The 27368-nt window shown below is 42.7% G+C and overlaps 1 protein-coding gene across 2 annotated transcripts in view; it reads left to right on the forward strand.

Moving 5' to 3' along the window:
* LOC109931807 (GPI-linked NAD(P)(+)--arginine ADP-ribosyltransferase 1-like) overlaps positions 1 to 27368 on the forward strand; it is a 44713-nt gene that overhangs the window by 11456 nt on the left and 5889 nt on the right. Inside the window, exons 1-2 of one of the 2 annotated variants that reach the window (XM_048620862.1) lie at positions 11494 to 11542; positions 16973 to 17142. In XM_048620862.1, coding sequence (XP_048476819.1) covers positions 17088 to 17142 — 55 coding nt within the window. In that variant the 5' untranslated portion in view covers positions 11494 to 11542; positions 16973 to 17087. Of the gene's footprint in view, positions 1 to 11493; positions 11543 to 16972; positions 17143 to 27368 lie in introns of those variants that run through there. The other variant, XM_048620863.1, reaches the window with a different exon arrangement.

A 27368-nucleotide genomic window follows, 5' to 3' on the forward strand; every position in this document is an offset into this window, starting at 1 on the left:
ACACACACACACACACACACACACACACACACACACACACACACTCAGACTCACCACCAACGATCGCCCTCAAACAAAAACTGACAAATCTCTCTTGAAAACAAAAAAAATGCTTGAAATCACAACGGGTCAGGTAGCATTCATGGAGACAGAGTAAGCTAACTTTTCAAGTGCAGATGACACTTCATCAGAGCTCTGATTTCCAGCACTTTTGTTCACTGCATCCGCAGGATTTGGTCTGTCTGAAGAAAATATATGTTCTGTTATTTGTTGTTGAACTCTAGATCTACCAGAGTATTGCAGGCGAGTGCTCCAGAATGACAAGACAAATTGGATGACAAAAATCCCTCGTTGACTCGTCTCTGATCACTCTAGTTCTAACATATAGGTTTATATATTTTCCCACCAAGCAAATATTTTGTGTCTTTTGAATTAGTAGTAGGACAAATTCAGAAGTCACACGACACCAGGTTATAGACCAAAAGGTTTATTTGAAATCAAAAATTTTTGGACCACTGCCCCTTCGTTGGGTGAAGGAGCGCTCTGAAAGCTTGTGATTTCAAATCAACCTGTTGGCCAATAACCTGGTGTCATGTGAGTTCTGACTTTGCACAACCCAGTACAACACTGGCATCTCCAACATAGTGATAGGAGACAGTTTTGGTGGTGGTAGGAGATAGAAGCCTGTTTCTGTGACTGGAGACTGGGTCCCATAATGTTTGTGATATATATATACATATATATAAACTAGGTGAGAATGTATGTGCGCGTGCTTTTGTGTGTATGTATGCATTACTGCGCATGGATATGTTAACGTATGTGTGTTACTGCATGTGCATGTGTTAGTGTGTGTGTAATTTTGTGTTACAGTGTGTGTTAGACCAAGTGTGTACTGTTACTGTGTGGGTGTGTGATAGTGCGTGTGTGTTACGGTGTGTTGTGCATCTTCATACAAGTGTGCACGTTATTCTGTGCATGTATATTACTCCACATATATTTGTTAGTGCGAGTGTGTGTGTGTGTTACTGTCTATGTCAGTAAGTGGGTATCTCTAATTGCCTTTGAACTGGCTATATGGCCAGAACCCTTTTAAGTGAACCAGACAATGTTTGATGGACACCAGCCTGAATAAGAAGAACTATTTTCCTTCCCTAATGTCATTGATGAATCAAATGTGTTTTCTCAAGAATTGATTGTTCTTACGTAATTGCTATGCTTACTGTGACAAGCTTTGAGTGTTAACAAATTAAATGATACCCGTTTCCGTGCTGCATTTTGTATCCATTTCCCGGAGTTTGTAGTTTGGGCCTTTGGATTACTAATTCACTCATATCACTACAAATCTATCATCTACTATCGAATGTTTATATTGTCCTTGCTAATCCCACAGCAATGGGACATGCCGTTTTCACATAAATGTGCGAACAAGATGACAATAGGGTTGTCAAAAAGAACAGTATGCTTTTCTTTTTCTTGAAAAATAACATGATGTTATGCATATTTTGGAGCAAGAGTTATTTATAGAAGTTTATAGTAAGTCACAACACAACACAGAAACCACAAACACCAAAATCTGATAAAGATCGCGTTGCACATAGCAGGCAGATCTCGCAGGTTTTGACGTACTTTCACAAGACTGTGCACCAACTCAAGCAAAAGGGCATCCAAAATTTACACTGAGTAACTAATGTGACATGATCAGTCACCACAGGACATCCAGAGATCTATTATCAGAAAGACAGCAGAAGTGGTTTATTGGTGAAAAAAAACCCTCATATGTGCCTCTTTGAGATGAGAACTGATCACCGTTTGAAGTTTTGAACAACAGTGTCGGTTCACCATAAAATTTGGATCATTGGCCTCATTTGGAAGATTTATAAAAGTTAATATGATTCCCAGTCATGCGAAGAAAATGGTAGGTCTAGTGGAAAAAGGAGGAAGAATTCTCCAATCTGGGATTAACTGAGTGACGGAGATAAAATTTCAGCATTTTATAGATGAAGGACAATAAAAATGGAAGACCAAAAAAGAATGTGAATTGTATAGCTGAGTAGGAAAGATTGCTTTGTTGTGATTGTACTGGGGGGGTTGCAGAGGAGATTCGCCAGGATGTTGCCTGACATGGAGCATTTCAGCAAGGAAGACAGGCTAGATAGTGTCAGGTTGTTATCTTTGGAGCAGGGAAGTTTGAGACGGGACCTGATAGAGTTGTATCAGAATATGAGGGCTATGGACAGTGTGGGTATAAAACAGCTGTTCCTTTCATTGAAGATTGAATAATTGTTGGGATGTGGGAGGTGGTATTTATAATTTTAAAATGAAGTGCAGGAGGTTTAGAGGGATTTGAGGAATACTTTTCCATTCCGTAAGTGGTAGCATTCTGGAATGCACTGTCTGAGAAGGCAAATGAAGCAGACAACTTCAAAACGTTTAAAAAATACATAGATGAACAATTGAAATGTCATAGCATTCAAGACTGTGAACAGAGAGTAGAAAAGTTGGACTAGTGTAGATAGGTCTGTGCAGACTTAATGGGCAACACCACCTCTTCTCTGTTGTGTGATTCTAGAATATAAAAGACTGAAGACAAAAAAAAAAGACTATTATCAGAAAAGGATGCAGTGCAAATATGTTCTGAATTTGGCTATACAGTGTACACCTCCAAAAATTTTACATGTCCCAGAAGTTGAAAATTGAGTTAGCAACTGCTAACAGTTTGGGAAGACCCAGACAGACCAAGTAAATGGAAAGATAAACATGTCTTTTGGGAGTTGAAGGGGTACAAATTCAACTTTTTATGGAAGAAAATGACACATGCAATACAAAAAATAAGGGTAGAATTGTTGATGGGTATGTGGACAAGGCGATCTCTAGTCTCTACTGAAAATAGTGAAACATGTGAGAGTGATCAATCAAGACAGAACAGTACATAATGTGAGTTTGTGGAAAGATGCCTTGTGCAGAAAGAGAAAGAAATTCAATGATATCCACATAAGTTAGTTGCTAGGTCTCAGCTAGAATTCCCAGAATGGCATGGTTGTAAAGACTTGGAGTGACTTGAAGAGACCGAATAAGCTACGTTTGCTCTCGAGATGAGAAGTGGGAGAAGCGCCTTATTCACACTTAGAACATTGATAAATCTTTTCATATTCCTCAGCAGAAACCCAAGTCAGAGGAGGGCTGGTTACAAAAGTGCCACCGACGCAAGAGAACTCATGGAACAGGAGTTGGAGAACATAGGTTCTAAATGCAGTTTTTTAAAAAAAAATGTATTCACGGGATGTAGGTGTCACTGGCTAGACCAACATTTATCGACCATGTCTAATTGCCCAGAGGGCAGGTGAGAGTCAAGAACATTGCTGTAAGTCTGAGATTAGACGTAGACTAGAGCAGACAATGATGGCAGTATCCTTACATAAAGGGGCAACAGTGAACCAGATGGGTTTTGCAGGCACAGGTCATCATTAGCCTTCTAATTCCAGAGTTTGTTTATATATAGAATTCAAATTCCATCATTATACATGACAGGATTTGAAACCAGTCCCCAGAAGAGAGCTTGCCTTGGGTATTGTGTCCATTATCTAAAAGGGCAAGATTTGGGGCACATGTACTGAAATAGCTGTTATAGTTAGAGAACACATCTTCTAACTATATCACTGAGTCTCTGAAAAGTGCTTTGGGGATCTGTGAGTTGTGGTGGATAGCAAATAATTAAAATGAAACATCAGCATATTGATATAAATTAGCGTGTTAAATGCTAAAATAGCAGGAAGCAATCTTTTCCAACAATCTCCTGATTAGTAAGAAAGAAGCCTGGGAAAGCTATTTGAAAGAAGCAGCAATAAATCTGGGCATTTGGGTGTCGTTTTTAAAATAACAAATTATTTCCAACTTTATCTCCAGTGAACACAGGAACAGGAGGAACAGTGGATAATTCAGCCCCTTGAGCCTGTTCTGCCAGTCAATGACATCATGGTCGATCTCTGGCCTAACTCCATATACCTGCCTTTAGCTCTTACCCTTTGATACATTGCTGAACAAAATTGGATCTGTCTCCAATTTTAAACCAACAACTGATCCAGCATTCACTGGAAGAGAGTTCAATTTTCTACCAAAATTTGTATGTAGAAGTTCTTCCTAATATTTCTCTGGTCCTAATTCTCAGACTATGTCAACCAGTTCTAGAATCTCCAACCAATGGAAATAGTTTATCATTAAATACCCTGTCTTTTAATATTAACATAGAATCATAGAGATGTACAACATGGAAATAGGCCTTTCGGTCTAACTCATCCATGCCGACCAGATATCCTGAATTAATCTGACTCAGTCCCACTTCCCAGCATTTGTCCCATATCCTTCTAAAACCTTCCTCTATATGTATCCGTTCTAGTGACTTTTAAATGTACCAGTCTCCACTACTTCCTCTGGCAGCTCATATTTTACATGCACCAAATGCTGCTTGAAAAAAAGTTGTCCTTTTAAATCTTTCTTCTCTCACCTTAAACCTACACCCTATAGCTTTGGACTCTTCTACCCTGGGGAATATATCTTGACTATTCACCCAATCCACGCCCCTTATGATTTTATAAACTTCTATAAGGTCACACGTCAGCTTTCGATGCTCCAGGGAAAATAACCTCAGCCTATTCAGCCTCTCCCTTTGGCTCAAACCTTCCAACCCTGTCAACATCCTTGCAAAGCTTTTCTGTACAATCTCAAGTTTAACAATATTTTTCCTGCAGCAGGGAGACCATAATTGAACGCAAAATTCCAAAAGTGACCTAACCACTGTCCTGTACAGTCGCAACATGACCTCCCAACTCCTACACTCCTCACCTACAAATAAATGCAAGCATACCAAATGGCTTCTTCACTACCCTGTCTACCTCCGACTCCACTTTCAAGGAACTATGGGCCTAAACTCCAAGGTCTCTTTGTTCGATAACACTCCCAATTTCTTACCATTTAGTGTTTAAATTCTGCCCTGATTTGTGCTACCAAAATGCAGCACCTCACATTTATTTAAATTAAACTCCATTTGTCACTCTTCGGCCCATTGGCCCATCTGATCGAGGTCCCATTGTACACTGAGATAAACTTCGTTGTCCACTACACCAACAATTTTGGAGTCATCTGCAAACTTACTAATCTTACCTCCTATATTGATATCCAAAATCATTGATGTAAATAACAAAAATAAAACTGTGTACCCAGCACCGATCCTTGCAGCACACACTTGGTCACAGCCTTCCAGTCCGAAAAACAACCCTCCGAAACTACTTTCTGTCTCTTACCGCGGAGCGAATTTTGTATCCAAATGGCTAGTTCTCCTTGTACTCCTTGTAATCTCACCTTGTTAATGGGTCTACCATGTGGAACCTTGATCAATCGCCTTACTGAAGTCCATATTGATCACGTCTACTGCTGTGCCTTCATCAATACTCTTTGTCACTTGTTTAAAAAAAACTCAATCTAATTCGTGAAAATTGACTTCCCAAGCACAAACCCATGTTGAGTATCTCTAATCAGGCCGTGCATTTCAATATACATGAAAGTCCTATCTCTCTGAATCCTCTCCAACAACTAGACCATCACTGATGTCAGGCTCACTGGGCTAGAGTTCCCTGGCTTTTACTTACACGTTAGTCAACCTCCAGTCTTCCAGCGCCTCACCCATGGCTATTGATGATACAAACATCTTAACAAGTGGCCCAGCAATCACTTCCCTAGTTTCCCAACAGGTTTTAGGGTACACCCAATCTCGTTCCAAAGGAATTATTCACTTTTATGCATTTTAAGTCGTCCAGCACGTCATCCTCTGTATCATGGACACTATATACCTCTATTTATTTCTCCAAGTTCTCTAGTTTAGATATCCTTATCTACAATAAACGCTGATGCAATATATTTATTTAGTATATCACCCATCTCCTGCGGTTCTACATGTAGGTAGCCTTGCTGATCTTTAAGGGGCTCTATTACATGTAGAAACCCTTTGGATTCTCCTTAACGCTATTTTCCAAAGTAATCTCATGTCCCCTTTTTGCCCCCCCGATTGCTGTCTTAAGTATACTCCTACCACCCTTATACTCCTCCAGGGATTTACTTGAGCCCAGCTGTCTATAACTAACGCATGCTTCTTTCTTTTTCTTGACCAGAACCTCAATTTCTCTAGTCATTCAGCATGCCCTACATCTACCAGCCTTGCCCTTCACCGTAATGGTAACATACTGCCTCTGGCCTCTCATTATCTCATTTTTAAATGCTTCCCACTTTCCAGCCACCCCTTTGTGTGCAAATATCCGCCCCCATCAACGTCTGAAAAATTTTGCCTAATACCGTCAAAATCGGCCTTCCTCCAAGTTAGAACTTTAACTTTTCGATCATAGAAATACAGAAAGATAGAAAATAGGTGCAGAAGAAGGCCACTCGGCCCTTTGAGCCCGCACTTTCATTCAATGTGATCATGGCTGATCATGAAATCTCAGTATCCAGTTCCCGCTTTCTCTCCATATTTCTTGATCCCTTTAGCCACAAGGGCCACATCCAGCTCCCGCTTGAATATATCCAATGAATCCAACATCTTGTGGGAGAGAATTCAACAGGTTCACACTCTCTGATTGAAGAAGTTCTTCCTCATCTCAGTCCTGAATGGCTTCTTCCTTACTCTTAGACTGCAAACCCTAATTTTGGATATCCCCAACATCAGGAACTTTCTTCCCACATCTAATCCGTCCAGACCCATCAGGATTTTATATGTTTCTGTGAGATCCCTCCTCATTCTTCAAAATTCCAGCAAGAATTTCCTTCCTTAGACTGGAAGACCAACCTGCACACAATACTCAATGTGTGACCTCACCAAGGCCCTGCATAACTGCACAAGACATCCTTACTTTGATACACCAATCTTCTTGCTATGAAGACCAGCATAACATTAACTTTCCTGACAGCTTGTTGCACCTGCATGCTAATCTTTAGACCCTGCTCCACCATGACACCCAGGTGTGGGTGCTCCTCACATTTTCCGAAATTGCCAGCATTCAGATAATAATCTGTCTTCCAGTTTTTGCGACCAACGAGGGTAACCTCACATTTATCCATATTATATTGCATTTGCCAAGTATTTGCCCACCCAGCTAGTCTATACAAGTCATTCTGCAGCCTTTGAGCATCCTACCACAAGCCACACTGCCACCCATCTTACTGTCATCTGCAAATTTGGTGATATTGCATTAAATTCCTTTACCCAAATCGTTAATGTATGTTGTGAACAGCTGCTGTGCCAGCACCAAACCTGCGGCATGCCACTCATCACTGCCTGCCACTCTGATAAGGGACCATTTATGCCAACTTTCTGCTTCTTATTTGCCAAACAGTTCTCCATCCATGTCAATACAATACCTCCGATACCGTGATCTTTAATTTTCCTTACTAATATCTTGCCTGGAATCTTGTTGGATCTATCCTCTTCAATAACTATTTTAAAACTTTTAAAATTTTTAAAATAGAATTTTCATTACTTTTCTCAAAGTGCTCCACAACTGACAGCTCAGTCACTTGCCTGCCTCACATGACAAGAGAAGGTTATGTTTTGCTCCTTCTCTAGTAGGTACATTCAAACACTGAATAAGAAACATTTCTTGTGCAAACTAAACAAACTCCTCTCCATCCGATCCCTTAACACTATGACAGTCCACGTCTATGTTTGGAAATTTAAAATCCCAAAGCATTACCACTCTATTATTCTGATAGATAACAGATCTCCTTATAAATTTGCGTATCAGTTTCCTGCTGACAATTGGTGGTGGTGGTCGTGGTGGTGTTGGTGGTCGGGGCTGGGGATGTGCTGGGGTGGTGGGGTCTATAATACAACGCCAATAAGTTGATCATCACTATCATATTTCTCAGTTCCACCCAAATAACTTCACTGGACTGAGTCCGTGGAATATTTGCCTTAAGTACAGCCGTAATGTCGTCCCGAATTAAAAACACCTCTCCCTCTCCACCTTCCCTCACTTTCTATCCTTATTATTGTATCTATACCCTGGAACATTAAGCTGCCCATTCTGCCCATTCCTGAACCGTGTCTCTGCAATAGTTATGATATCCCAGTCCCATGTTCCCAACCATGGCCTAAGTTCATCTGCCTTACCTGTCAGACCTCTTGCATTTAAATAAATGCAGTTTAATTTATCGGTTCTATCTCATTGTCTACTTTGTTCCTGCCTGCCTTGGCTATTTGACTTGGTTCTTTTCCAAACTGCACCAGACTCACACGGATCCCTTTTCTCAGTTTATCTCCCATTTCCCGGGTGGATCCAGAAAATCTGGTTGCCAGAATGTTATTTACCTTCCAAATTCACTTCACCTGACGAAGGCAAAGCACTCAGAAAGCTTGTGATTTTAGACAAATCTGTTGGACTATCACCTGCTTCGTGTGATTTTTAATTTTTTCCACCCCAGTCCGACACTGGCACCTCAATTTCAGGTGAAACCAATCCTTCTAATGCAGGTCACTTCTACCCCGGAAGAGGTTCCATTCATCCAAAAATGTGTATCTTTCTCCCCTGCAAGAACTCCTCAGTCGCACATTCATCTGGTCTGTCCTCCTGTTCCTGCTCTCACTAGCACGTGGCATTGGAGTAATCCAGATATTACAACCCTGGAGTACCATTTTTTTAACCTCCTGCCTAATTTCCTATATTCTCGCGTCAGAACCTTGTTCCTGTCTCTTCATATGTCGTTGGTTCCAATGTGCACAACATCCCGCTGGTCTCTCTCTTCTTTGAGATTATACTGTACACTCTCCGAGACATCCTTGACCCTGGCACCTGGCAGGCAACACACCATTCTGATGTTTCGTTGCCGGCCTCAGAAACGTTTGTCTGTACCTCTGACTAGAGATAGGGACTCAAGTGCCCTATCACACTTGATTGCTTGGAACCTGACGTACCCCTCATTCCAAAAGAGCCAGCCTCTGGACCAGAAACTTGGCTGTCAGTGCTACGTTGGTCTGACAGTCTATCACCCACTACAATTTCCGAAACAGCACACATGTTTGAGATGGGGATAGCCACAGTAGACTCCTCGACTACCTGCGTATGTCTTCTACCTTTCCTCGAGGTAACCCAACTGTATGTGTGGCTTTTCTACCTTCTTGAAACTGCCATCCATCACAGCCGTAGCTCCTATAAATTCATCATTGCATCTAACTGATCCTCCAACCTCTCCATGCGATCTGATAATGATTTGCAACCAAACACAATTCCTGCAGACATAATCATCACTAACATTCACATACTCCCAATTTTAATCTCCTAAATTCTGAGAAGAGGTCTAATTGGTAAAATCTCTTCTGATAACCCCCGAAGTACAGACATCATTTATGTAGACGCAGACACACATCTTATCACGTCTTATCTGTCTATATAAGCCTCCCCGCACACACACACATCTTATCATGTCTTATCTGTCTAGATAAACCTCCCCCCCCACACACACATTCTGACTTGAGGTCTGCAACCAGTAGTCTTCCACCAAGATCAATGCTGGGACCTCTATTATTTGTAATTTATAGAAATGATATGGATGAAAACGTAGGTAGTCTGATTTGTAAATTCGCAGGCAACACAAAAATTAATGGAGTTGCAGGTTGTAAAAAGAAGGTTGTCGATAGGTACAGCAGGATTTAGGTCAGCTGGAAAGTTGGTCAGAGAAAAGGCAGATGGCTTTGATCTGGACAAATGTTATATGAAAGTAAAATGCAACAGGAAAGCATACAGTAAGCGGCAGGACCCTTCCGAGCATTGATACACAGAGGGTTCTCAGCACGCAAGTCCGTAGCTGCCTGAAAGTAACAGAGGATAAAGTGGTAAAGAACCCTAATGGTATGCTGCCTTCATTGGTCAGGACATGGAGTATACAGGTTGCCGAGACATATACAGCTGTTTAAAATGTTAGTGAGGTCGCATTTGGAGTATTGTGTGCAGTGCTGATTGCCAAACTATAGGAAAGATGTGGAGGTTTTGGAGAGGGTGCAGTAGAGGCTTACCAGGACTTTGCCTGGATTGGAGTTTATTAGTTGTAAGGAAAGGTTGAACAAACTTGAATTGTTTTCGCTGACTCTTTGGAGACTGAGCGGTAACCTAACAGAAGCATAAAAAATTATGATAGGCATGGATAGAGTGGATAGTCAGAGTCTTTTTCCCAGAGTGGAAATATAAAATACCAGGGGCATAAGTTTGATGTCAGATGGGGACTGCAACTGTACAGACTACCCCAACACTGAGTGAACTAACACCGCACAGAACTGCCATCATAATCGTTCCTGCACTTGTATTCAATGCCCTGACTGAGGAAGGCAAATATCCCATGTGTCGTCTTTATCCCCTGTGTCCACCTTTTCTATTTGTCTAATGGATTTCAAGGGTCTATAGCTATGCACACCAAGGTTTCTGTAACCCTATCTACCTTGTTTACAGTGCTAACATTAAGCATGTACTTCTTTGCCTTGTTAATCCATTCAAAGTGCATCACCTCTGACTTTTATGGGTTAAATTCCATTTACTACTGTTCATCCCATACCTCAATCCTGTTTATATTGCCCTATAGTCCTCCTCGTGATCTGCCACATCACCAATATTTATATCATTTGTGAACTTACTGATCAAAAATTCTACATTAATTAAAGTGTACACAAATGACAAGGGTCTGAGTGCCTAACTCTAAAAAATCCTGGACGCTAACTTTCAGTCACCCTTCATCCATTGCCCTCTGCTTCCTACCACTCAGTTAATTTTGGACACAGGACCTGGATCCCATGTGCTGTTAACTTATTAACCACTAAGGTTTTGAGTCTGATATGATCTTCTTTAGAACTGAAAGAGTTTGGAAAATTGTGTTTTTCATAATTTGGATCCGGAGAGATGAAGAAACAAATGGTGTGGAGGCCCAATGTAAATGACAAAGGGTGTAATAATTGTGCTGAGAGCAGAGTAGCGATTCGTAGTGGCACGGTGGTGTGTACTGCTGCTTCGTAGCACCAGGGATGTAGGTTCTATTCCAGCCTTGAATGGATATCTGTGTGGAGTTTGCATGTTCTCCCTGTGTCTTTGTGGATTTCCATTGGGTGCTCTGGTATTCTCCCACAGTCCAAAAGTGAGCAGGTTTGGTGGATTGGCTGTGCTAAATTGCCTTGGAGTGTCTAGGGAGGTGTAGGTTAGCCGTGATTAAAAACTCCTTGCAGGAAGATGGGGTGTTTGGAATGCTTTTCTGAGGGTCAGTGCTGACTCGATGGGCTAAATGGCCTTTTTCGGCATTGTAGGGATTCTACAATTCTAACTGTTGATCGAAGTGTGAACGCTGGATGGCTTAACTGTGGCTTAGGACAGGGTGGCATTTTTTTGTAACTTATTCATTCACAGGAAGTGGGCGTCACTATCTTTATCAAACATGTATTGCTCAACCCTAATTTCTTCAGAAAACGGTTAAGAGTCAACCATACCACCGTGGGTCTGGAGTCACAAATAGGTCAAACAAGGTAAGGATGGGCACTAGTGAACGAGTAGGGATGAGTTTTCCGACGATCAATAATGGTCTTCTCGTCATTGGGAGATTTTTTTAAAATATGAATTTTAAAATTCCATCATCTGCCATGATGAGATTTGAACACAGCTCTCTAGATTAATGGCATGGGTCTCAGAATTCATCGTTCATCGATTATACAACTGTACAACCATTGCATCCTTTCGATCCATAAAGAAATGTTCATATGCTCTGTGGTAATCAACATGCCATAGACTTTTATTTTGTGTCTTTAAGAAACAGGTTAAAAAGTCATTTTTGTTTCTACTGAGATGGGATTTCGAGGAGCAAATGTGTTCATTTGAATATTGGATGGTGAATAATCACGTAATGATGAACATTTATAACTTAAACGCTGGTTCACTTCGAATGATTGCATTGTTGGCTGATTGCAGCCAACTGGGTAATGTGCTAAATTGTCAGGAGGGCATTAGTTACCTTTGTGAGCCACAAGAAAGACAACTGAAATGTTTAGCTAATGCAATGAGATCTGAAGTGATGAATCTTGGCTGTGTTATGATCCCAGCAAATGTTATTATTGGACAAATCAGATCCCAGATAGGAGCCCGGCTTGATAGCTCATAATTTAAAATGTTTTGGCTTTACAAAGTGGTCTCTCACTGAATAATAAAAATATAGATTCCACAGTGTGGAAAGAGGTCATTCAGCCAACTGAGTCTGCAGAAACCCTTCGAAGAGCATCCCCTTAGACGCAACCTCCTATCCTTTCCCTATAATCCCGAATTTCCCCAATCCATCCACAACTCTGGATAGTACAGGGCAGTTTGACATGGCCAACCGACCTAAAATACGCAGTTTTGGATTGTGGGGGGGAAACCGGAGTGTCTGGAAAAAAAGACACACAGACACAGGCAGAACGTGGAAACTCCACAAAGACAGTCATCCAAGGCTGGAATCGAACCCAGATGCCTCATATTGTGAGACTACCGTGCTGTACAATGTGAGACAGTGCTTCAGATTCTGAATTCAGCAACAAACCAAGACGAAATAGACTCACACCGTTTATCTACTTACAATGCAAACTCAACGATTACAAGTGACAGCATAAATGTATTCTCATTGTTGGGTTTGGAGGGTGTCGATCTCAGTTGCCCAATGTAGGGGTTGAAGCCAATTCTGATAGCCTTTTGAATTTGTTAAGAATCTCAAGTTTACATATGATATACTAACGATCAGGAAAAAGGAACTGAGGGCAATGCTACAACATTTGCAGATGACAGAAAGAAGAGTACAGTGGCTGGTATGTTGAAGAGGCGTCAGGCTGCAGAAGGGCTTGGACAGGCTAGGAGAATGAACAGATAAGTGGCAGATGGCTTACAATGTGGGAAAGTGTGTTGCACTTTAGAAAGAAGAATAGTGACATAGAATATCTCCTAAATGAGCAAATGTTTCGGAAATCTGAAGCACAAAGGGACTTGAGAATCCTAGTACAGTATTCGCTCAGTGTAAACACGTAGATTCAGTTGGCAGTTAGGAGGGTAGGTGCAATGTTAGCATTCATTTGAAGAGGTTTAGAATACAAGAGCAAAGATGTAGTGCTGAGGCTGTATAAGGCTCTGTCAGAGATAGTAAGAACTACCGATGCCGGAGTCTGAGGTAACACAGTGTGGAGCTGGAGGAACACAGCAGGCAGAAATTTCTGAAGGGTCCCGAACAAAAACGTCAGCTTTCCTGCTTCTCTGATGTTGCCTGGCCTGCTGTCTTCCTCCAGCTCCACACAGTGTTATCTAAGGCTCTGTCAGACTGCATTTGGATATGATGATCAGCTTTGAGCCCCGAATCTCAGGAAGGATGTGTTGATGTTGAAATGGTTAAGTTGACGTTTACAAGAATGATCCTAGGGATAAAGGCTTGTTTTATGAGGAGCAATTGAGGACTCTGGGTCTGTGGTCGATGGACTTTAAAAGGCTGAGGGACCATCTCATTGATACTTACAGAACACTGAAAAGCCTCGATACAATGGGCAGGGAGAAGCCGTTTCCACTCGTGGGCGAAACTAAAACATAAGGGTATGGCCTCTGGGTGAAGGGACAACACTTGAGAACTGAGATGAGGAGGGCGATCTTCAGCCCTACCTCTTAGGTTTGTGATCAGGACGGGGATGAAAGGTTATGGGGAGAAGGCAGAAGAATGATCAACCATGATCAAATTGTGTAGCAGACTCAGTGAGTCGCATGGTCGAATTCTACTGTTGTATATTATGATCTTATGGATACGTTCGTTAATTAGACAAAAAAAAGGAAATATATAAGCCGTGACACATGAGGATTCTCGAAAGACCCAAAAGCTGTTTTGTACAGTTGAGAAACAGAGGTGGCAGCTTGAATTGAGTTTTTTTTGTCTTTCCTGCAAACGTTCGTCTTTAGAGACCTACAGCAAAGAAAATGGGCCCTTCGGTGCATTGACTCTGCTCCAGTCAAAAACAACCACCTAACTATTCTAATACCTTTTTCAGTGCTTCGCCCATAGCTTTGTAGCTCTGTGTTATTAACAAGTCTGTGTTATTTTCTCGGACTGATGTCAAAAAACTCCAGGTCTTCATCCAAGAAGATAACAGCTCATTCGACTAGACCCTCTCTCTTCTACTCCCCACCTGCCCCGTAAAAATCCCTATTTTCCAGGCTGGCAGTCGATGCTGTGTCAACCATCTATCTGAAGCGTCTCAGCCAGTGACCATGATGATGCCAGGACAACCATTGTCACTGTGCCCACCTTCTTCTGAGGTTTATACAGCATTGTTTCTGAGATTAAAAAAGCCTCATATTTTCCACCAAAACACACTAGCTCTAAATAAATTGTTGACGCCAGTTCAACGGGGCGCCATTACATTTGATGCTCTTGTGATTGTCCCATTTAATGCTTATGTGAGAGAGATTTGGAATGTCGAATTTTGCTGTAATAGCAGTTCAATGAAATTCAACGCTGTACAGTAAAAATGAGGAAGGATTAGCTTTAAAGGAATTTCCAACATCATTAATTTCGAAATTCTCCTGTACAAATTATAGGGAAACAAACACAGCATTTGTATAGTGCCCACTGCTCTCTGGTGCCGTTCTCTAAACTCTACTCCTTGTGAAGCATACAAAACTTGAGTCATGAAGTACACTCGCCAGTTGGTGTACCACTGTACTTCAAACCCTTGCTAGGTTTACGCTACTTGAGGCGCCAATTTTCGAACTGAAGACTGTAATAGTGTCTTCTTAAAGATGTCATGTACTTCAACTCATTGCACCTAGCTTAAATAAGCCGATTTCCAGGTTTTTAATCTGCTTTGCAACCAATACTTATTCGTCTGACCCTTAGGGTCAAAGATCACTTAATTTATTTCCAAGGGGGCTTGGGTCTATTACGTCACTCTAAGGATCTCACTCAACACATCCTTCTCTGCTCAGGAGAAGTGCTCAATACTTTCAACCTGTTTCAAAGTCTTCACAGAACTGAAATGAAAACTACCCAAATTTAACTGTAAAATAAATAAAGGTTTCTTTGAATCAGCAAAAGGTCCCTCATCCAATCTGAAAGCCAAGTAGCTTGCATAACTTTCTGACAAACCTTTGAGTCCTGAACTGGGTTGTAAACAATTCCAAGTAAGCAGAGGGAGAGGAGCGGGGCTACGGGAAGGGCAGGTGAGATGGAGATAGGTGGATGCAGGTAGGGCGTTATTGTGATTGGTCATTGGGAAGGGTGAATCGGTCTCCTCTATAGTGGGGAGGCCATTTGCAGACTCGGGGTTTATGGAGAATCTGTGGTCTGCACGCACCAACTAACCCGACATTTCAGTTGCCATCCACTATAACTCCCCTTCTCATTCCACTAGAGACATGTCTATCCTTAGCTTCATCCACTGTCAGAGTGAGGCCAAACGTAAACTGGAGCAACAACTTGGGAGCTTACGGCCCAATGGCCTGAATATTGACTCCACCAGCTTCAAAATCTCTTCCCCAACCTGTCCATCATCCGTCTCACCTATTCGCTCCACTCTTCCCACTGATCAACCACAATATCCTCCTACCTGCAGCCACCTATCTTCGTCTCACCTATCCGCCCCATCCCCTTCCCTTTATATATTTCTGGGCTCCCCTCCCCTTCCCCAGTCCTGACGAAGGGCTTCAGAATGAAACGGTAACCTTCCTGCTCCTTCGATGCTGTCTGACTGTACAGAAATACTTATGCTTTAATTATTTACTTTAGATGCACAGACAGATCCCCAGCAGCTACTAACCCAATCCCTGAAATCCAAGATGCAGCAACTGCCATTAAAGTATATGCACAGCAAACTTTTTATTACCTAACACGTCTGGGATGAGGAGTTTAGTGGTTGACCAAAATTCTTCCAGATCGAATACTCCTGTTGAGCCAAAGTACGTATAATCAATGTAAAAACTCGCTAAGTAATACAAACGTAATGAGGTATACACATCACTATTATACTTTTTAACAGCATAAATCGCTTAAATAATAATGCAACTTTGCCTTTAATAAAATGTATGGGCAGAGAGCCTTCTCACTTGCACCGTGTGGGATAGATCACGATAATACGATAAACTTCACGGTATTTGAGGTATATAATTTTTGCCAGTTTATTGAGAGCACTGGTTTATAAGGTGCCGTTTAAAACAAAGTTTTCTGTTCATATGACTCCACAGTTAACATCAGAGTGGGAAAAATTAGCGTTGGAATTAATTTTTGAAAAAAAAGATTGGAAATGCGAGGGACGTGCTTGTCTTGCGAGATAGCAAGAGACGTCAGTGCGTTGACTAAAATGCATCTTTTTTAAATGGAAGTAAAGAGTAAATAAATCAAATGAGTTGTGCTAACTCTTTTAAAATCAGATTGAACCCAATCTGGATGATTCTGTGGCAATTTGGGTTTGTATATTAGGATGCCAGCCAAAGAATTTGCAGGGTTTACCAGAATGGTAGATCTCAGTTGCTCTTGACAGAGAAAGCGCATGAAATCAATTAAAAACAATATTCTACAAAACATGAAGTGTTTAGACAAAACAAATAGAGAAAAAAAAGGAAATGATTCATTGGCAGTATTATCTGCAACCAAAGGCAATCATAAAAAACAATTCACAAAGCAGTCAAAGGTGATATCCTGATAAATATCCGTATCCACTGAGATATTTTGGTATAGATCATGCGGCCTAGAAAGATTGTGGAAGCTGAAGTAAATAGTTACTTCCAAAACGAAATTTGGAGAAAAAAGAAAATCAGGGAGATTGCAGCTAAGGGGGTGACTTTTTTCAACTAATAATCACGGGAATGATAGGATCACCTTTCCTTGTGAGACTGTAATATTGTTCCACCGTACTATTTCACACCCTGGGTGTTTCACGTTTTCCTATTTATATTGTTTCAAGATTGGCGAAAATCTCTTGCTGTGACGACAGTTTACTTCCATTGTGAAGCATAGCTGGACTGGACAGTGAAGGAAGAAACAAGGTCTGGAAAATTTCTCCCAGAAACTGACTAAAGATGACAAGAATGCAGCTGATGACTTACGTTCTACTTCTCACTTTGCATTTGGGCAGTAAGTATTTTCTGTCTGTATTAGTGTCAGAAAGAAAGTTCTTAGTTAATGTAACCACTCTTCCAAAGGTAACATGCATTATTTAGTTGTTGAAGAATTCTGGAATTGAGGGATGAAGGTAAAGTCACCATTGTCGGCTCTTCACTCATGAGAGAAAGTTGACTGGAGATGATTTAACCCAAGGATCACCATGCCTTAGGCAACCTGAGTGGTTGAGAGGGAGAGCCCTTCAAGGTAATCTCATCCAGAGCAGGAATTGAACCCAAACTATTAGCACTGCTCAAGATGGCACGGTGGCTCTATGGTTCACACTGCTGCCACATAGTGCCAGAAACCTGAGTTCAATTCCAACTTTGGGGGACTGTTTGTATAGCATTTGAACATTCTCCACCTGGCTGCATGTGTTCCTGCTGAGCGCTCTGGTTTCCTTCTACAGACCAAAGATATGAAGGTTAGGTGAATTTGTCGTGCTACATTGTCCTCTAATATCCAGGGACATGATAGGCAAGGTGGGGTTTTAGGGGTAAGTCTGGGTGAGATGGTCTTGAGAAGGTCGATACCGATCCAATGAGTTGAATGGCTTCTTTATGCACTGTAGAATTCTATGATTCTCGACATTGCAAACCAGCCATGACGCCCGATCAGCTATCTGACCTTCATACGATAGTTTTCACTTCTCTGTGCAGCAAAGATATAGACATTAGAGGATGCCATTCAATTCCTTGGTCTTGTTAGAGTGGGAACAAATAGCTTCCATTCAACCTGACACTTAACGGCAGCTTGAGGCTATCCAACCTAGTTAGGAGACATTTATTACATTGAACCTGCTTCACTGATAATAGGAATTTTGCAAACAGTTCCTTGAGTTTTTTTTTTAGCATTCATTTTGCATTAACACCGACCCCTACCTCTCCACTGCAGATCATCTGGAATGCATTCCAATGATCAGTCGAATATTTCACGGGCAAGTTCTTCCCTCAATTCATCCTGGCAGTCAGGCAAACAGTCACACAGCCCTTCATTAATTCTTTCATCTCTGCACTAGCTCAGTGTGAACCATGAGCCTGGACACCCAGATCTCGTCACTCCTTTATACATACAAGAACTCATAGAGTCATAAAGACCGAAGCACAGAAAAAAACAACACGATTCGATTCATCGCATCCACACCAGCCAAAAACAACCATGTAACAATTCTAATCACATTTCTCCGCAGTATTTTATGCCTTGGCACCGCGAGTGCACATCCAAATACTCCTTCATTGCTATGAGGCTACCACCTTTACAAGCAATGATTTCCAGATTCCCACTATCCTCGCGGTGAAAAAAAAACGTTTTTCCTCACATCCCCTCTAAACCTGCTGCCCCTTACCTTCAATCTTTGCCCCGTCATTGAACTCTCCATCAAGGGGAAAACGCTTTTCGTGTTCCCTCTGTCAAAGCAGCTCATAATTTTGCATGGTTTAATCATGCCCCCTCTCAGACTCCTCTGCTCTATTTATATGAATAGTTTGAAGGTAGATATATGAGGTATGATTATTGACTTTCAGATGACACCAAAAATAGTGTTGTAGTGAGCAGCGAAGAAAATTATCTCAGACTACAATGGGATCCTGATCAGATGGCCCATTCAGTCAAGGACTGGTAGATAGAATTTAATTTAGATAAATGTGAGGTGTTGCAGTTTGGTAAGGCAAACCAGGCCAGAATGGTAAGGCCCTGGGGAGTATTGCCAAATAAAGAGATCTAGGGGTGCAGGTATATAGTTCCTTGAAAGTGAAGTCACATGTAGATAGGATGGTGAAGAAGACGTTTGGCATGCTTGGTTTCATTGGTCAGTGCATTGAGAATAGGCGTTGAGATGTCATGTTGCGGAAGTTCAAGAGATTGTCCAGGCTACTTTAAGAATACTGCGTACAATTCTGGTCATGCTTCTACAGAAAAGATGTAGCTAAGCTTAAGATGATGCAGAAATGATGTACAAACATGTTGCCAGCGTTGGAGGGCTTGAGTTATAGGGAGAGGCTGGTAGGCAGGCACTTTTTCCTTGTAGCATTGGTAGCTGAGGGGTGGCCTTACAGAGATTGATAAAATCATGAGGGGCATGGAAAGGGTGAATAGTCAAGGTCTTTTTCCTTGGACGAGAAGTCCAAAACTAGAGGGCATAGGTTTCAAGTGAGATAGGAAAGATTTAAAAGGGACCTAGGGGCAACTTTTTCCACGCAGAGGGTGGTGCATGTATGGAATGAGCTGCCAGAGGAACTGATGGAGGCCGGTATAATTATAACATTTTAAAGGCATGTGGACGTGTATATTAATAAGAAAGGTTTAGATGGCTATGGGCCAACTGCTGGAAGATTGGGATGTCTGATCAGTGCAGACATATTAGGACGAAGACTCTGTTTCCGTGCTGCATAACTCTACGACTCCACGTCTGTATAACCCCAGTCTGTCCAATCTCTCTTCATGATTGAAATTCTCCCGGCTAGGCAGCATCGTGATATATCTCCTCTGCACCATATGCAGTTCTTTCACATTCCTCCTGTGATGTCGCTTCCAGAACTGCACACTATACTCTAGCTGCCATGATCAAACCAACCAAGAACTGCGGGCATTAAGATTATTTTGAAAGATTACTCTGATTAAACCTGAATTAATTTAGCATAACATAGGTTAATTTTAACCATGAAAAGATTTCTTTGTGCTTACTTTGTCTTTTTTAACTTCCTGTTTCACATTATGCTATCAGCTCTTTTTCTGAGCTTGGTGAAAACAGCTTTGTGTTACTTAATTTTCATTTTAAAAACATAAAATACATAAATAAGATTTGCTTGATCCAGGTTTTTGTGAATATTGATAGGCAGATGCCAATAGGAGTGCATTTCCTTTATCGGCACAATAATTTAAACAAAGAGTTTCGGATGCTAAAAATCTGAAAGAAAAATCAGAAATTGCTGTCAAAAATCAGCAGGTTTGGCAGCAGGTATGTGGGGAGAAAGCAGAGTGAACATTGCAGATCCAATTACCCTTCTTCATTATCTGTACTCCTGATCTCTGACTTACCAGACAACAACCTTCAATGATGACTAGAGCATTATAAGACACAGCATATCAAGATTCCATTGTTTATCTAGGAATTGTTAATAAAGTACACTTATTACATTATTACACTTTTCTTCTTAGTCCCATGATCTTCTTTCCATGAAATACTTACGGCATTCACTTTTTGGAAAGTCACTGCTGTACGGATTTCTCCAAAACTTTGGTACAGGTATTCAGTTGCAACAATAGTGACAGAGCAGTGAAAGTTGAGAAAACATGATGCATTAGAAAACATTGGAAGTCCTGACATGCACAAAAGCACTGTTTTGAAGTCACTGGACTTGAAACCGTAACTATATTTCACTGTCTACAGATGCTGCGTTTCTCCAGTACTATCTGGTTTTGCTTCAAATACGCTGTTATTGTCCTTGAAATGTAAAATGAGCTCAGTTTCGGGCGATTTGAGCTCACGATGCGCTGGTTACCTGGAGAGGCATCCTAGAATTGTTACAAAGTTGTTTCTATACTGACTCAGTAACTAGCAGCTGATCTCGCCCCCGCCATCCCCAATCCTAACCAAACCTGAACAGGCAGTGCACCACCCAGATCTGATCACCCTGTCCCCCGCGCTTCTAAATCTATCTCCAGGCATTCTCCCATAAAATACCCCAACTCACCCGGGACTCTAATCTGCCCTCCAATATTTACCCAGCCAGTCACTGCACTCTTTTTTTAAAAGTAGAGACCTTACAGTGCAGAAGCAGGCCTTTTGGCTCTACAAGTGCACACCGACCCTCCAAAAAGCAAACCACCCTATCCCTAGAACACTATCGCCTATGTCCAATCCAGCTAGCCTGCCTATCCTTGGACTTTATGGGCAATTTATCATGGCCAATTCACCTAATTTGCACAAAAAAATGGTCTGTGTTAGGAAACTGGAACACTCAGAGGAAACCCACACAGACACAGCCAGAACAAGGAAACTTCACACAGACAGTCACCCAAAACTGGAATCAAACCCAGACCCGTGGCGCTCTGAGGCAGCAGTGCTAATGACTGAGCCAGCATGGCTGACTCACTGGCGCTTACACTCACTCACTGGCATCATCACCAGCAGTCGCTCGTAGATGAGGATGAATCCCTTCCACTCTGAGGGTACATTCATAGGTGGCTGTACAGACCAATGAGGCTACCGCGGGCTCTGTTACACTTGGAGCAGGTGGTAGTCATGGAACGGGGTGGGTGGGGCAGTGATATGGCTGCGCGCTCCATATCTTGTTTTTGCTTGGCTTCTGTTTTTTCCTGATGGCAAGTCTCGAAGTGCTCCTCCTCCACTTGAGATGGTATTGGGCCAGTGATTCCCAAGAGTCTGTGGGAAATCTGCACTTTGCCGCTGAGGCCTTGAGAATGTCATCGAAATGTTTCATTTGCTCACCTGGGATCCAGCTGCCATTCCGAAGTTGGTAGTTAAGCACCTGTTTATTGACTCTTGTGTTGGTCGTGCAGACGCCGTGCCCAGCTCATCGTAGCCAATCAATGTTGGTCAGTGTCTCGATGCTGGGGATGTTGGCCTGGTCGAGGTTGCTGGTGTTAGTGCATCTATCTTCCCAGCGGATTTGTAGGATCTTGCTCAGGCAGCAGTGTAGTACTGTTCCAGCGCCTTGACTTGTCTGTTGTAGGTAGTCCACGTCTCAGCCGTATAAGAGTGTGGGAACCACCACAGCTCTGTAAACCATGGTCTTGGTGTAGGAACACCCTCAAAAACCTTTTTCCTTGGACCACCAAAGGCTCTGCTAGTATACCGGAGGTGATGCTGGATTTCTTCATCTCTTCAGGTGCTTTGGCTGACAGGACAATTCCGAGGTGTTGTGAGTTCTCGATGTTCCCTAAGGCCTCCCTGTACACATTGATGACACTCACTCACTGGCATTCACCCAATGGTATTAACACTCACTGGCATTCATTTACTGACATTCATTCTTTCACTCACATACTCATTGGCACTCACTCACTCACATCACTGACTCAGTCACTCACTCATACGTTCACTGGGGTTAACTCACTCACGCTCACTCACTGTCTCACTCATTCACTCTGGTACTTATCCATTCACTCCCCCATCTCCCCACTCACTCACTCGCTGGCATACACTCATTCATGCACCCACCCCCCTCACTCACTCATGCACTCAATCACTCATGAACTCACGACTGGCGCTCACTCACTCAAACAGTCTCTCCTTCAATCACTCAGCATTCAATCACTTACTCTCTGTCCTTACTCACTCACTCTCTATCCCAAAACTCACTCACTCTCTTCAATCCCGCATTCAATCACTTACTTATTAACAGGCACTCACCAAATTACTCATTCACACACTCACTCACTAGCATTCGCTCACTCACTGGCACTCATTGACGCTCACTCACTGATTCACTCATTCACTTAGTCAGTCACTGGTAGACACTGATACATTCTTGTAATATCACTTATGCATTCACTGACTCACTCACTAAAATTCATCCACTCATTCTCTCCCTTACTTCCTCACTCACTAACTCACTGGCACTCAAACACTGGTTTGCACTTATGCATGCGTTCACTCACTCACTCATTCACTCACTCACTCATTCTCTCACACTCACTGGCACCCACACACACTGATTCTCTCAATGACACTCACACACATTCAAGATAACTCACTAATTTAGTTACTCGCTGCTGGCCCTCACTCACTCACCCACTCTCTCCCCCACTGGCACTTATTCATTCAAGCCCCTCTCATTCACTCACTCACTGGCTCCGTATCACTCAGAAGCACTCATTCAGTGGCACTAACTCACTCATTCACTCCTTCACTCATCCACTCGCTAACTCACTGGCAATCATATATACATGTTGGCACTTATGCATTCGTTCACTCCCTCACTCATTTACTCACTCTCTGGCACTTACAAACTCATTCTCTCACACTCACTGGCACACACATGCACACACTCTCCCAATGGCAGCCACTCGCACATTCACACTAACCCACACATTTACTCATACTGGCACTCACTCACCCACCCACTAACTTCCTCACTGGCACTTATTCATTCACTCACTAGCTCTCACTCACTCATTGGCATTCACTCACACTTACAAACTCACTCATTCACTCACTCGCTACTGGCACTCATTCACTTTCTAGAATTTACCCATTCACTTGCTCCCTCTTCCCACTCATTCACTCACTGGCACTCCCTCATTCATCCACTCAGCCATCCCTTCACTCACTCATACACCCACCCACCCAAACAATCTCTCACTCAGCTACTTACTCACTCTTTCACTCACATACTCACTGCTGGCACTCACTGTCTCAACCACTCGCTCTCACTGGTGCTTATTCCCTCATACATTACACTCACTCACCCAATCATGCAACCGCTCACTTGGTCACACATCCCTTCACTCATGCAACCACCCACACAATCACTCACTCACTTACTTACACATTCACACCCTCACTCACTACTGGCGCTCACTTATTCACACACTCTCTCCCTCACTGGCTGGCACTTATTCATTCACTCACTCTCTCTTCCCACAGTGTCACTAATTTACTGACTGACTGGCACTCACTCACACTCTCATTGACTCACTTTACTGACACTCACTCACTGACACTCATTCTCTTACACTGAAGGGCACTTACTCTCTCATTGGCATTCACTCACTCACAGTAACTCAGTCATTCATTCGCTCACTGAAATTTATTCATTCACGCAATCTCTCCCCACTCACTTGTTAACGCACTCCCTTGCACTCAGTTACTCACTCATTCACTAATTCAACCATTGTTTCCTTCACTCACTCACTGAAACACATTCACTGACTTACTGGCACTCACTCACGCAATCACATACGCACTCATTCACTCTCTCTCCCCAACCAGTCACTCACTGGTACTGACATTCACTGAAAATCATTGTCTCTCGCTCTCTCATTCTCTCACCCTTCCCTCCCTCACTCACTCTCTCCCTCCCTCACTCATTCATTAGTACTCACTCTCTCAATTAATCCCTCCCTCACTAACTCACTCACTAGCACACTGGTACTCATGCAGTCATTTGCAGCTATGCATTCAATCACTCAGTCACTCCTTCACTCGCTCACTTACTCATTTAGTTACTCACTCACTGGCAGGCACACACTCACTCACTCAATGGTATTCGCTCTAACATGCACACTCATTCACTCTTGGTGCTCACTCACTCACCCACTCACCCCCTCATTGCCACTTATTCATTCATTCACCCTCTCTCACCCCTCACTAACTCTTTCATTGGCTCTCACTCACTGATTGGTATTCACTCACACGCACTAACTCACTCATTCACTACTGGGGATGCTCACTCATTCAATGGAACCTATGCATTCATTCACTCTCTCCCCACTCATTCATTCACTCGCACTCATTCACTCATTCATCCACTAACACATCCGCTCACTCATTCATTCCCCAACTTACCCACACAATCACTCACTCATACACTTCCTCATTCACTGATTAACTCATTCACTCTCTTACTCACGCACTAACTCACTCCGTCACTGTTGCTTATTCACACATTACACTCATTCATTACACTCAGTCACCCAATCATGCATCCACTCACGCATCCCCTCATTCATCCAACCACTTACACAACTATTCACTCACTTGCTCATTCACTGACTCACTCATTCACTCACACACTCTCTTCCTCATTGCCTGACACATTCATTCACTCACTGTGTCCCCACTCATTTGCTAACTCGTCACACAATGGCACTCACTCACAGACTTATTGACTCACTCAGTCGCACTCACTCATTCACTGGCATTCATTTACTCACTCTCTCATTGGCACTCAATCACTCACTCACTGGGACTCACTCATTCATCACTCAGTTTCTCATTAGCATTCACTCACACAAACAGGTTCCCATTCACTCACTCACTACTTGTGCTCATTCACTCAGTCCACTCACACATATTAATTTATCCACTCTCTTCCCACTCACTCACTGGCACTCACTCATTTATTCACTCAGTCACTCACTCATCACCTCATGTACCCACTCATTCACACATCCCCTCAATCACCCACCTACCCACCTACCCACACACCCACTCATTCACTCACCCATTCACTGACTCACTATCGGCGCTCTCTCATTCACATATTCTCTCCCTCACTTGTCACTTATTTGTTTACTTGCTCTTTCTTCTCACTCACTCACTCAGTCACTGACAATTATTCATTAACTCACTCACTGGCTTATTCGTTTATGCACTCACCCACTCGCTCATTCACTGGCACTCTCTTACTCGTTCTCTCCCTCACTCCCTCATTCATTAATGCACAGGCACTCATACACTTGTTGGCACTTATGCATTTGTTCACTCACTCACTAATTTACTCACTCACTCAAATGCAGTCATTCATTCGTTCTCTGGCACACACAAGCATTTACCCACTCAATGGCACTCACTCAAATATTCACACTAATTTAGCACTCACTGCTGGGGCTCACTCACTCACTCCCTCACTGGCATTTATTCATTCACTCACTCTCTCTCTCCTCACTCATTCATTCACACGCTCGCTCTCACTCACTCATTGACATTCACTCACACATGTTAACTCACTCATTCACTCATTTACTACTGCCACTCACTCATTCACTGGAAGTTATCCAGGCACTCTCTCTCCCCACTCATTCACTCAATGGCACTCACTCATTCATCCCGTCACTCACTGACCCAGTTACTCATACACTGACTCACTCTTTCACTCACTCACTCACAACTGATACTCACTGACTCAACCACTCATTCCTCATTGACACTTATTCACTCACTCATTCAGTACACTCACTTACCGAATGATTCAATCATACACCCCCTCACTCACCCAACCACCCACACAGTCACTCACTCATTTACTCATTCACTCCCCCACTCACTACTTTACTCACTCACACGATCTCTCCCTCACTGCCTGGCACGTGTTCATTCATTCACTCTTGGTCATCACTGAGTTGCTGATTCACTTACACGCTGGTGTTCACTCACACACTCATTGACTCATTCACTGGCTGTCAATCACTGGCATTCGCTCCCTCACTGACACCCATTCACTCATTTTCTCATACTCAATGGCACTTACTCTCTCATTGGCATTCGCTCACACACTCACAGCAACTCGTTCACTCACTCGCTACTGGCGCTTGCTCACTCACTCGCTTGCTCACTCACTCATTTGCTCACTCCCCACTTACTTGCAAACACATTCACTTGCACTCAATGACTCACTGACTAATTTACCCACTGTCTTCCTCACTTACTCACTCATTAACACTCACTCAGTTATTCACTCACTTACTGGCACTCTGTCGCACACTGGCATATTCATTCATTCATGCGCTCAATTGTACTCACTCACTTATTTGTACGCTTACTCGTTACTCACTAGCATTTATTCAAGCACTCACTCCCTCTCATCACTCATCACTCACTGGTATTCACATAGTCACTGGCACTGACGGGCTCTCACTCAGGGCTCTCACTCATTCATTCATCCCTCCCTCACTCCTTCACTAACACTAACTATCTCCCTCCCATACTCACTGGCATTCACGCACTCACTGACACTCATTCACCCATTTACTCACACTCAATGGCACTTACTGTCTTATAGGCATGCACTCACACCCTCATAGTAACTCATTCACTTACTAACTTCTGTTGCTCACTCACTCTTTCACTCACTAACTCCTTCACTGACACTCATTCATTCACTTACTCTCTCCCCACTCACTCTCTAATGCACTCATTCACTCATTAATTCAACCATTGCCTCCCTCACTCATTCACTCACTTACTGACCCTCTTTCACGCACTGACTTATTCATTCTCTCACTGTCTCATTGGTACTCCTCACTCACTTATTCACAAACTCACTTAGTCACTCACTGGCAATTATTCATTCAGTCATTCCCTTTCCCACTCAATCACTCGCTGGTATGCATGCACTAACTGGGGCTCACTGGCTGTCACTCATTCACTCACCCCGCCTTCCCTCCCTCACTCTCTCCCTCCCTCACTCACTCACTAACACTCACTCTCTCCCTCTCTCACTCACTCGCTAACA

The sequence above is a fragment of the Rhincodon typus genome, chromosome 48, assembly GCF_021869965.1.
Source record: "Rhincodon typus isolate 14 chromosome 48, sRhiTyp1.1, whole genome shotgun sequence".
In the NCBI taxonomy this organism is placed as follows: domain Eukaryota; kingdom Metazoa; phylum Chordata; class Chondrichthyes; order Orectolobiformes; family Rhincodontidae; genus Rhincodon; species Rhincodon typus.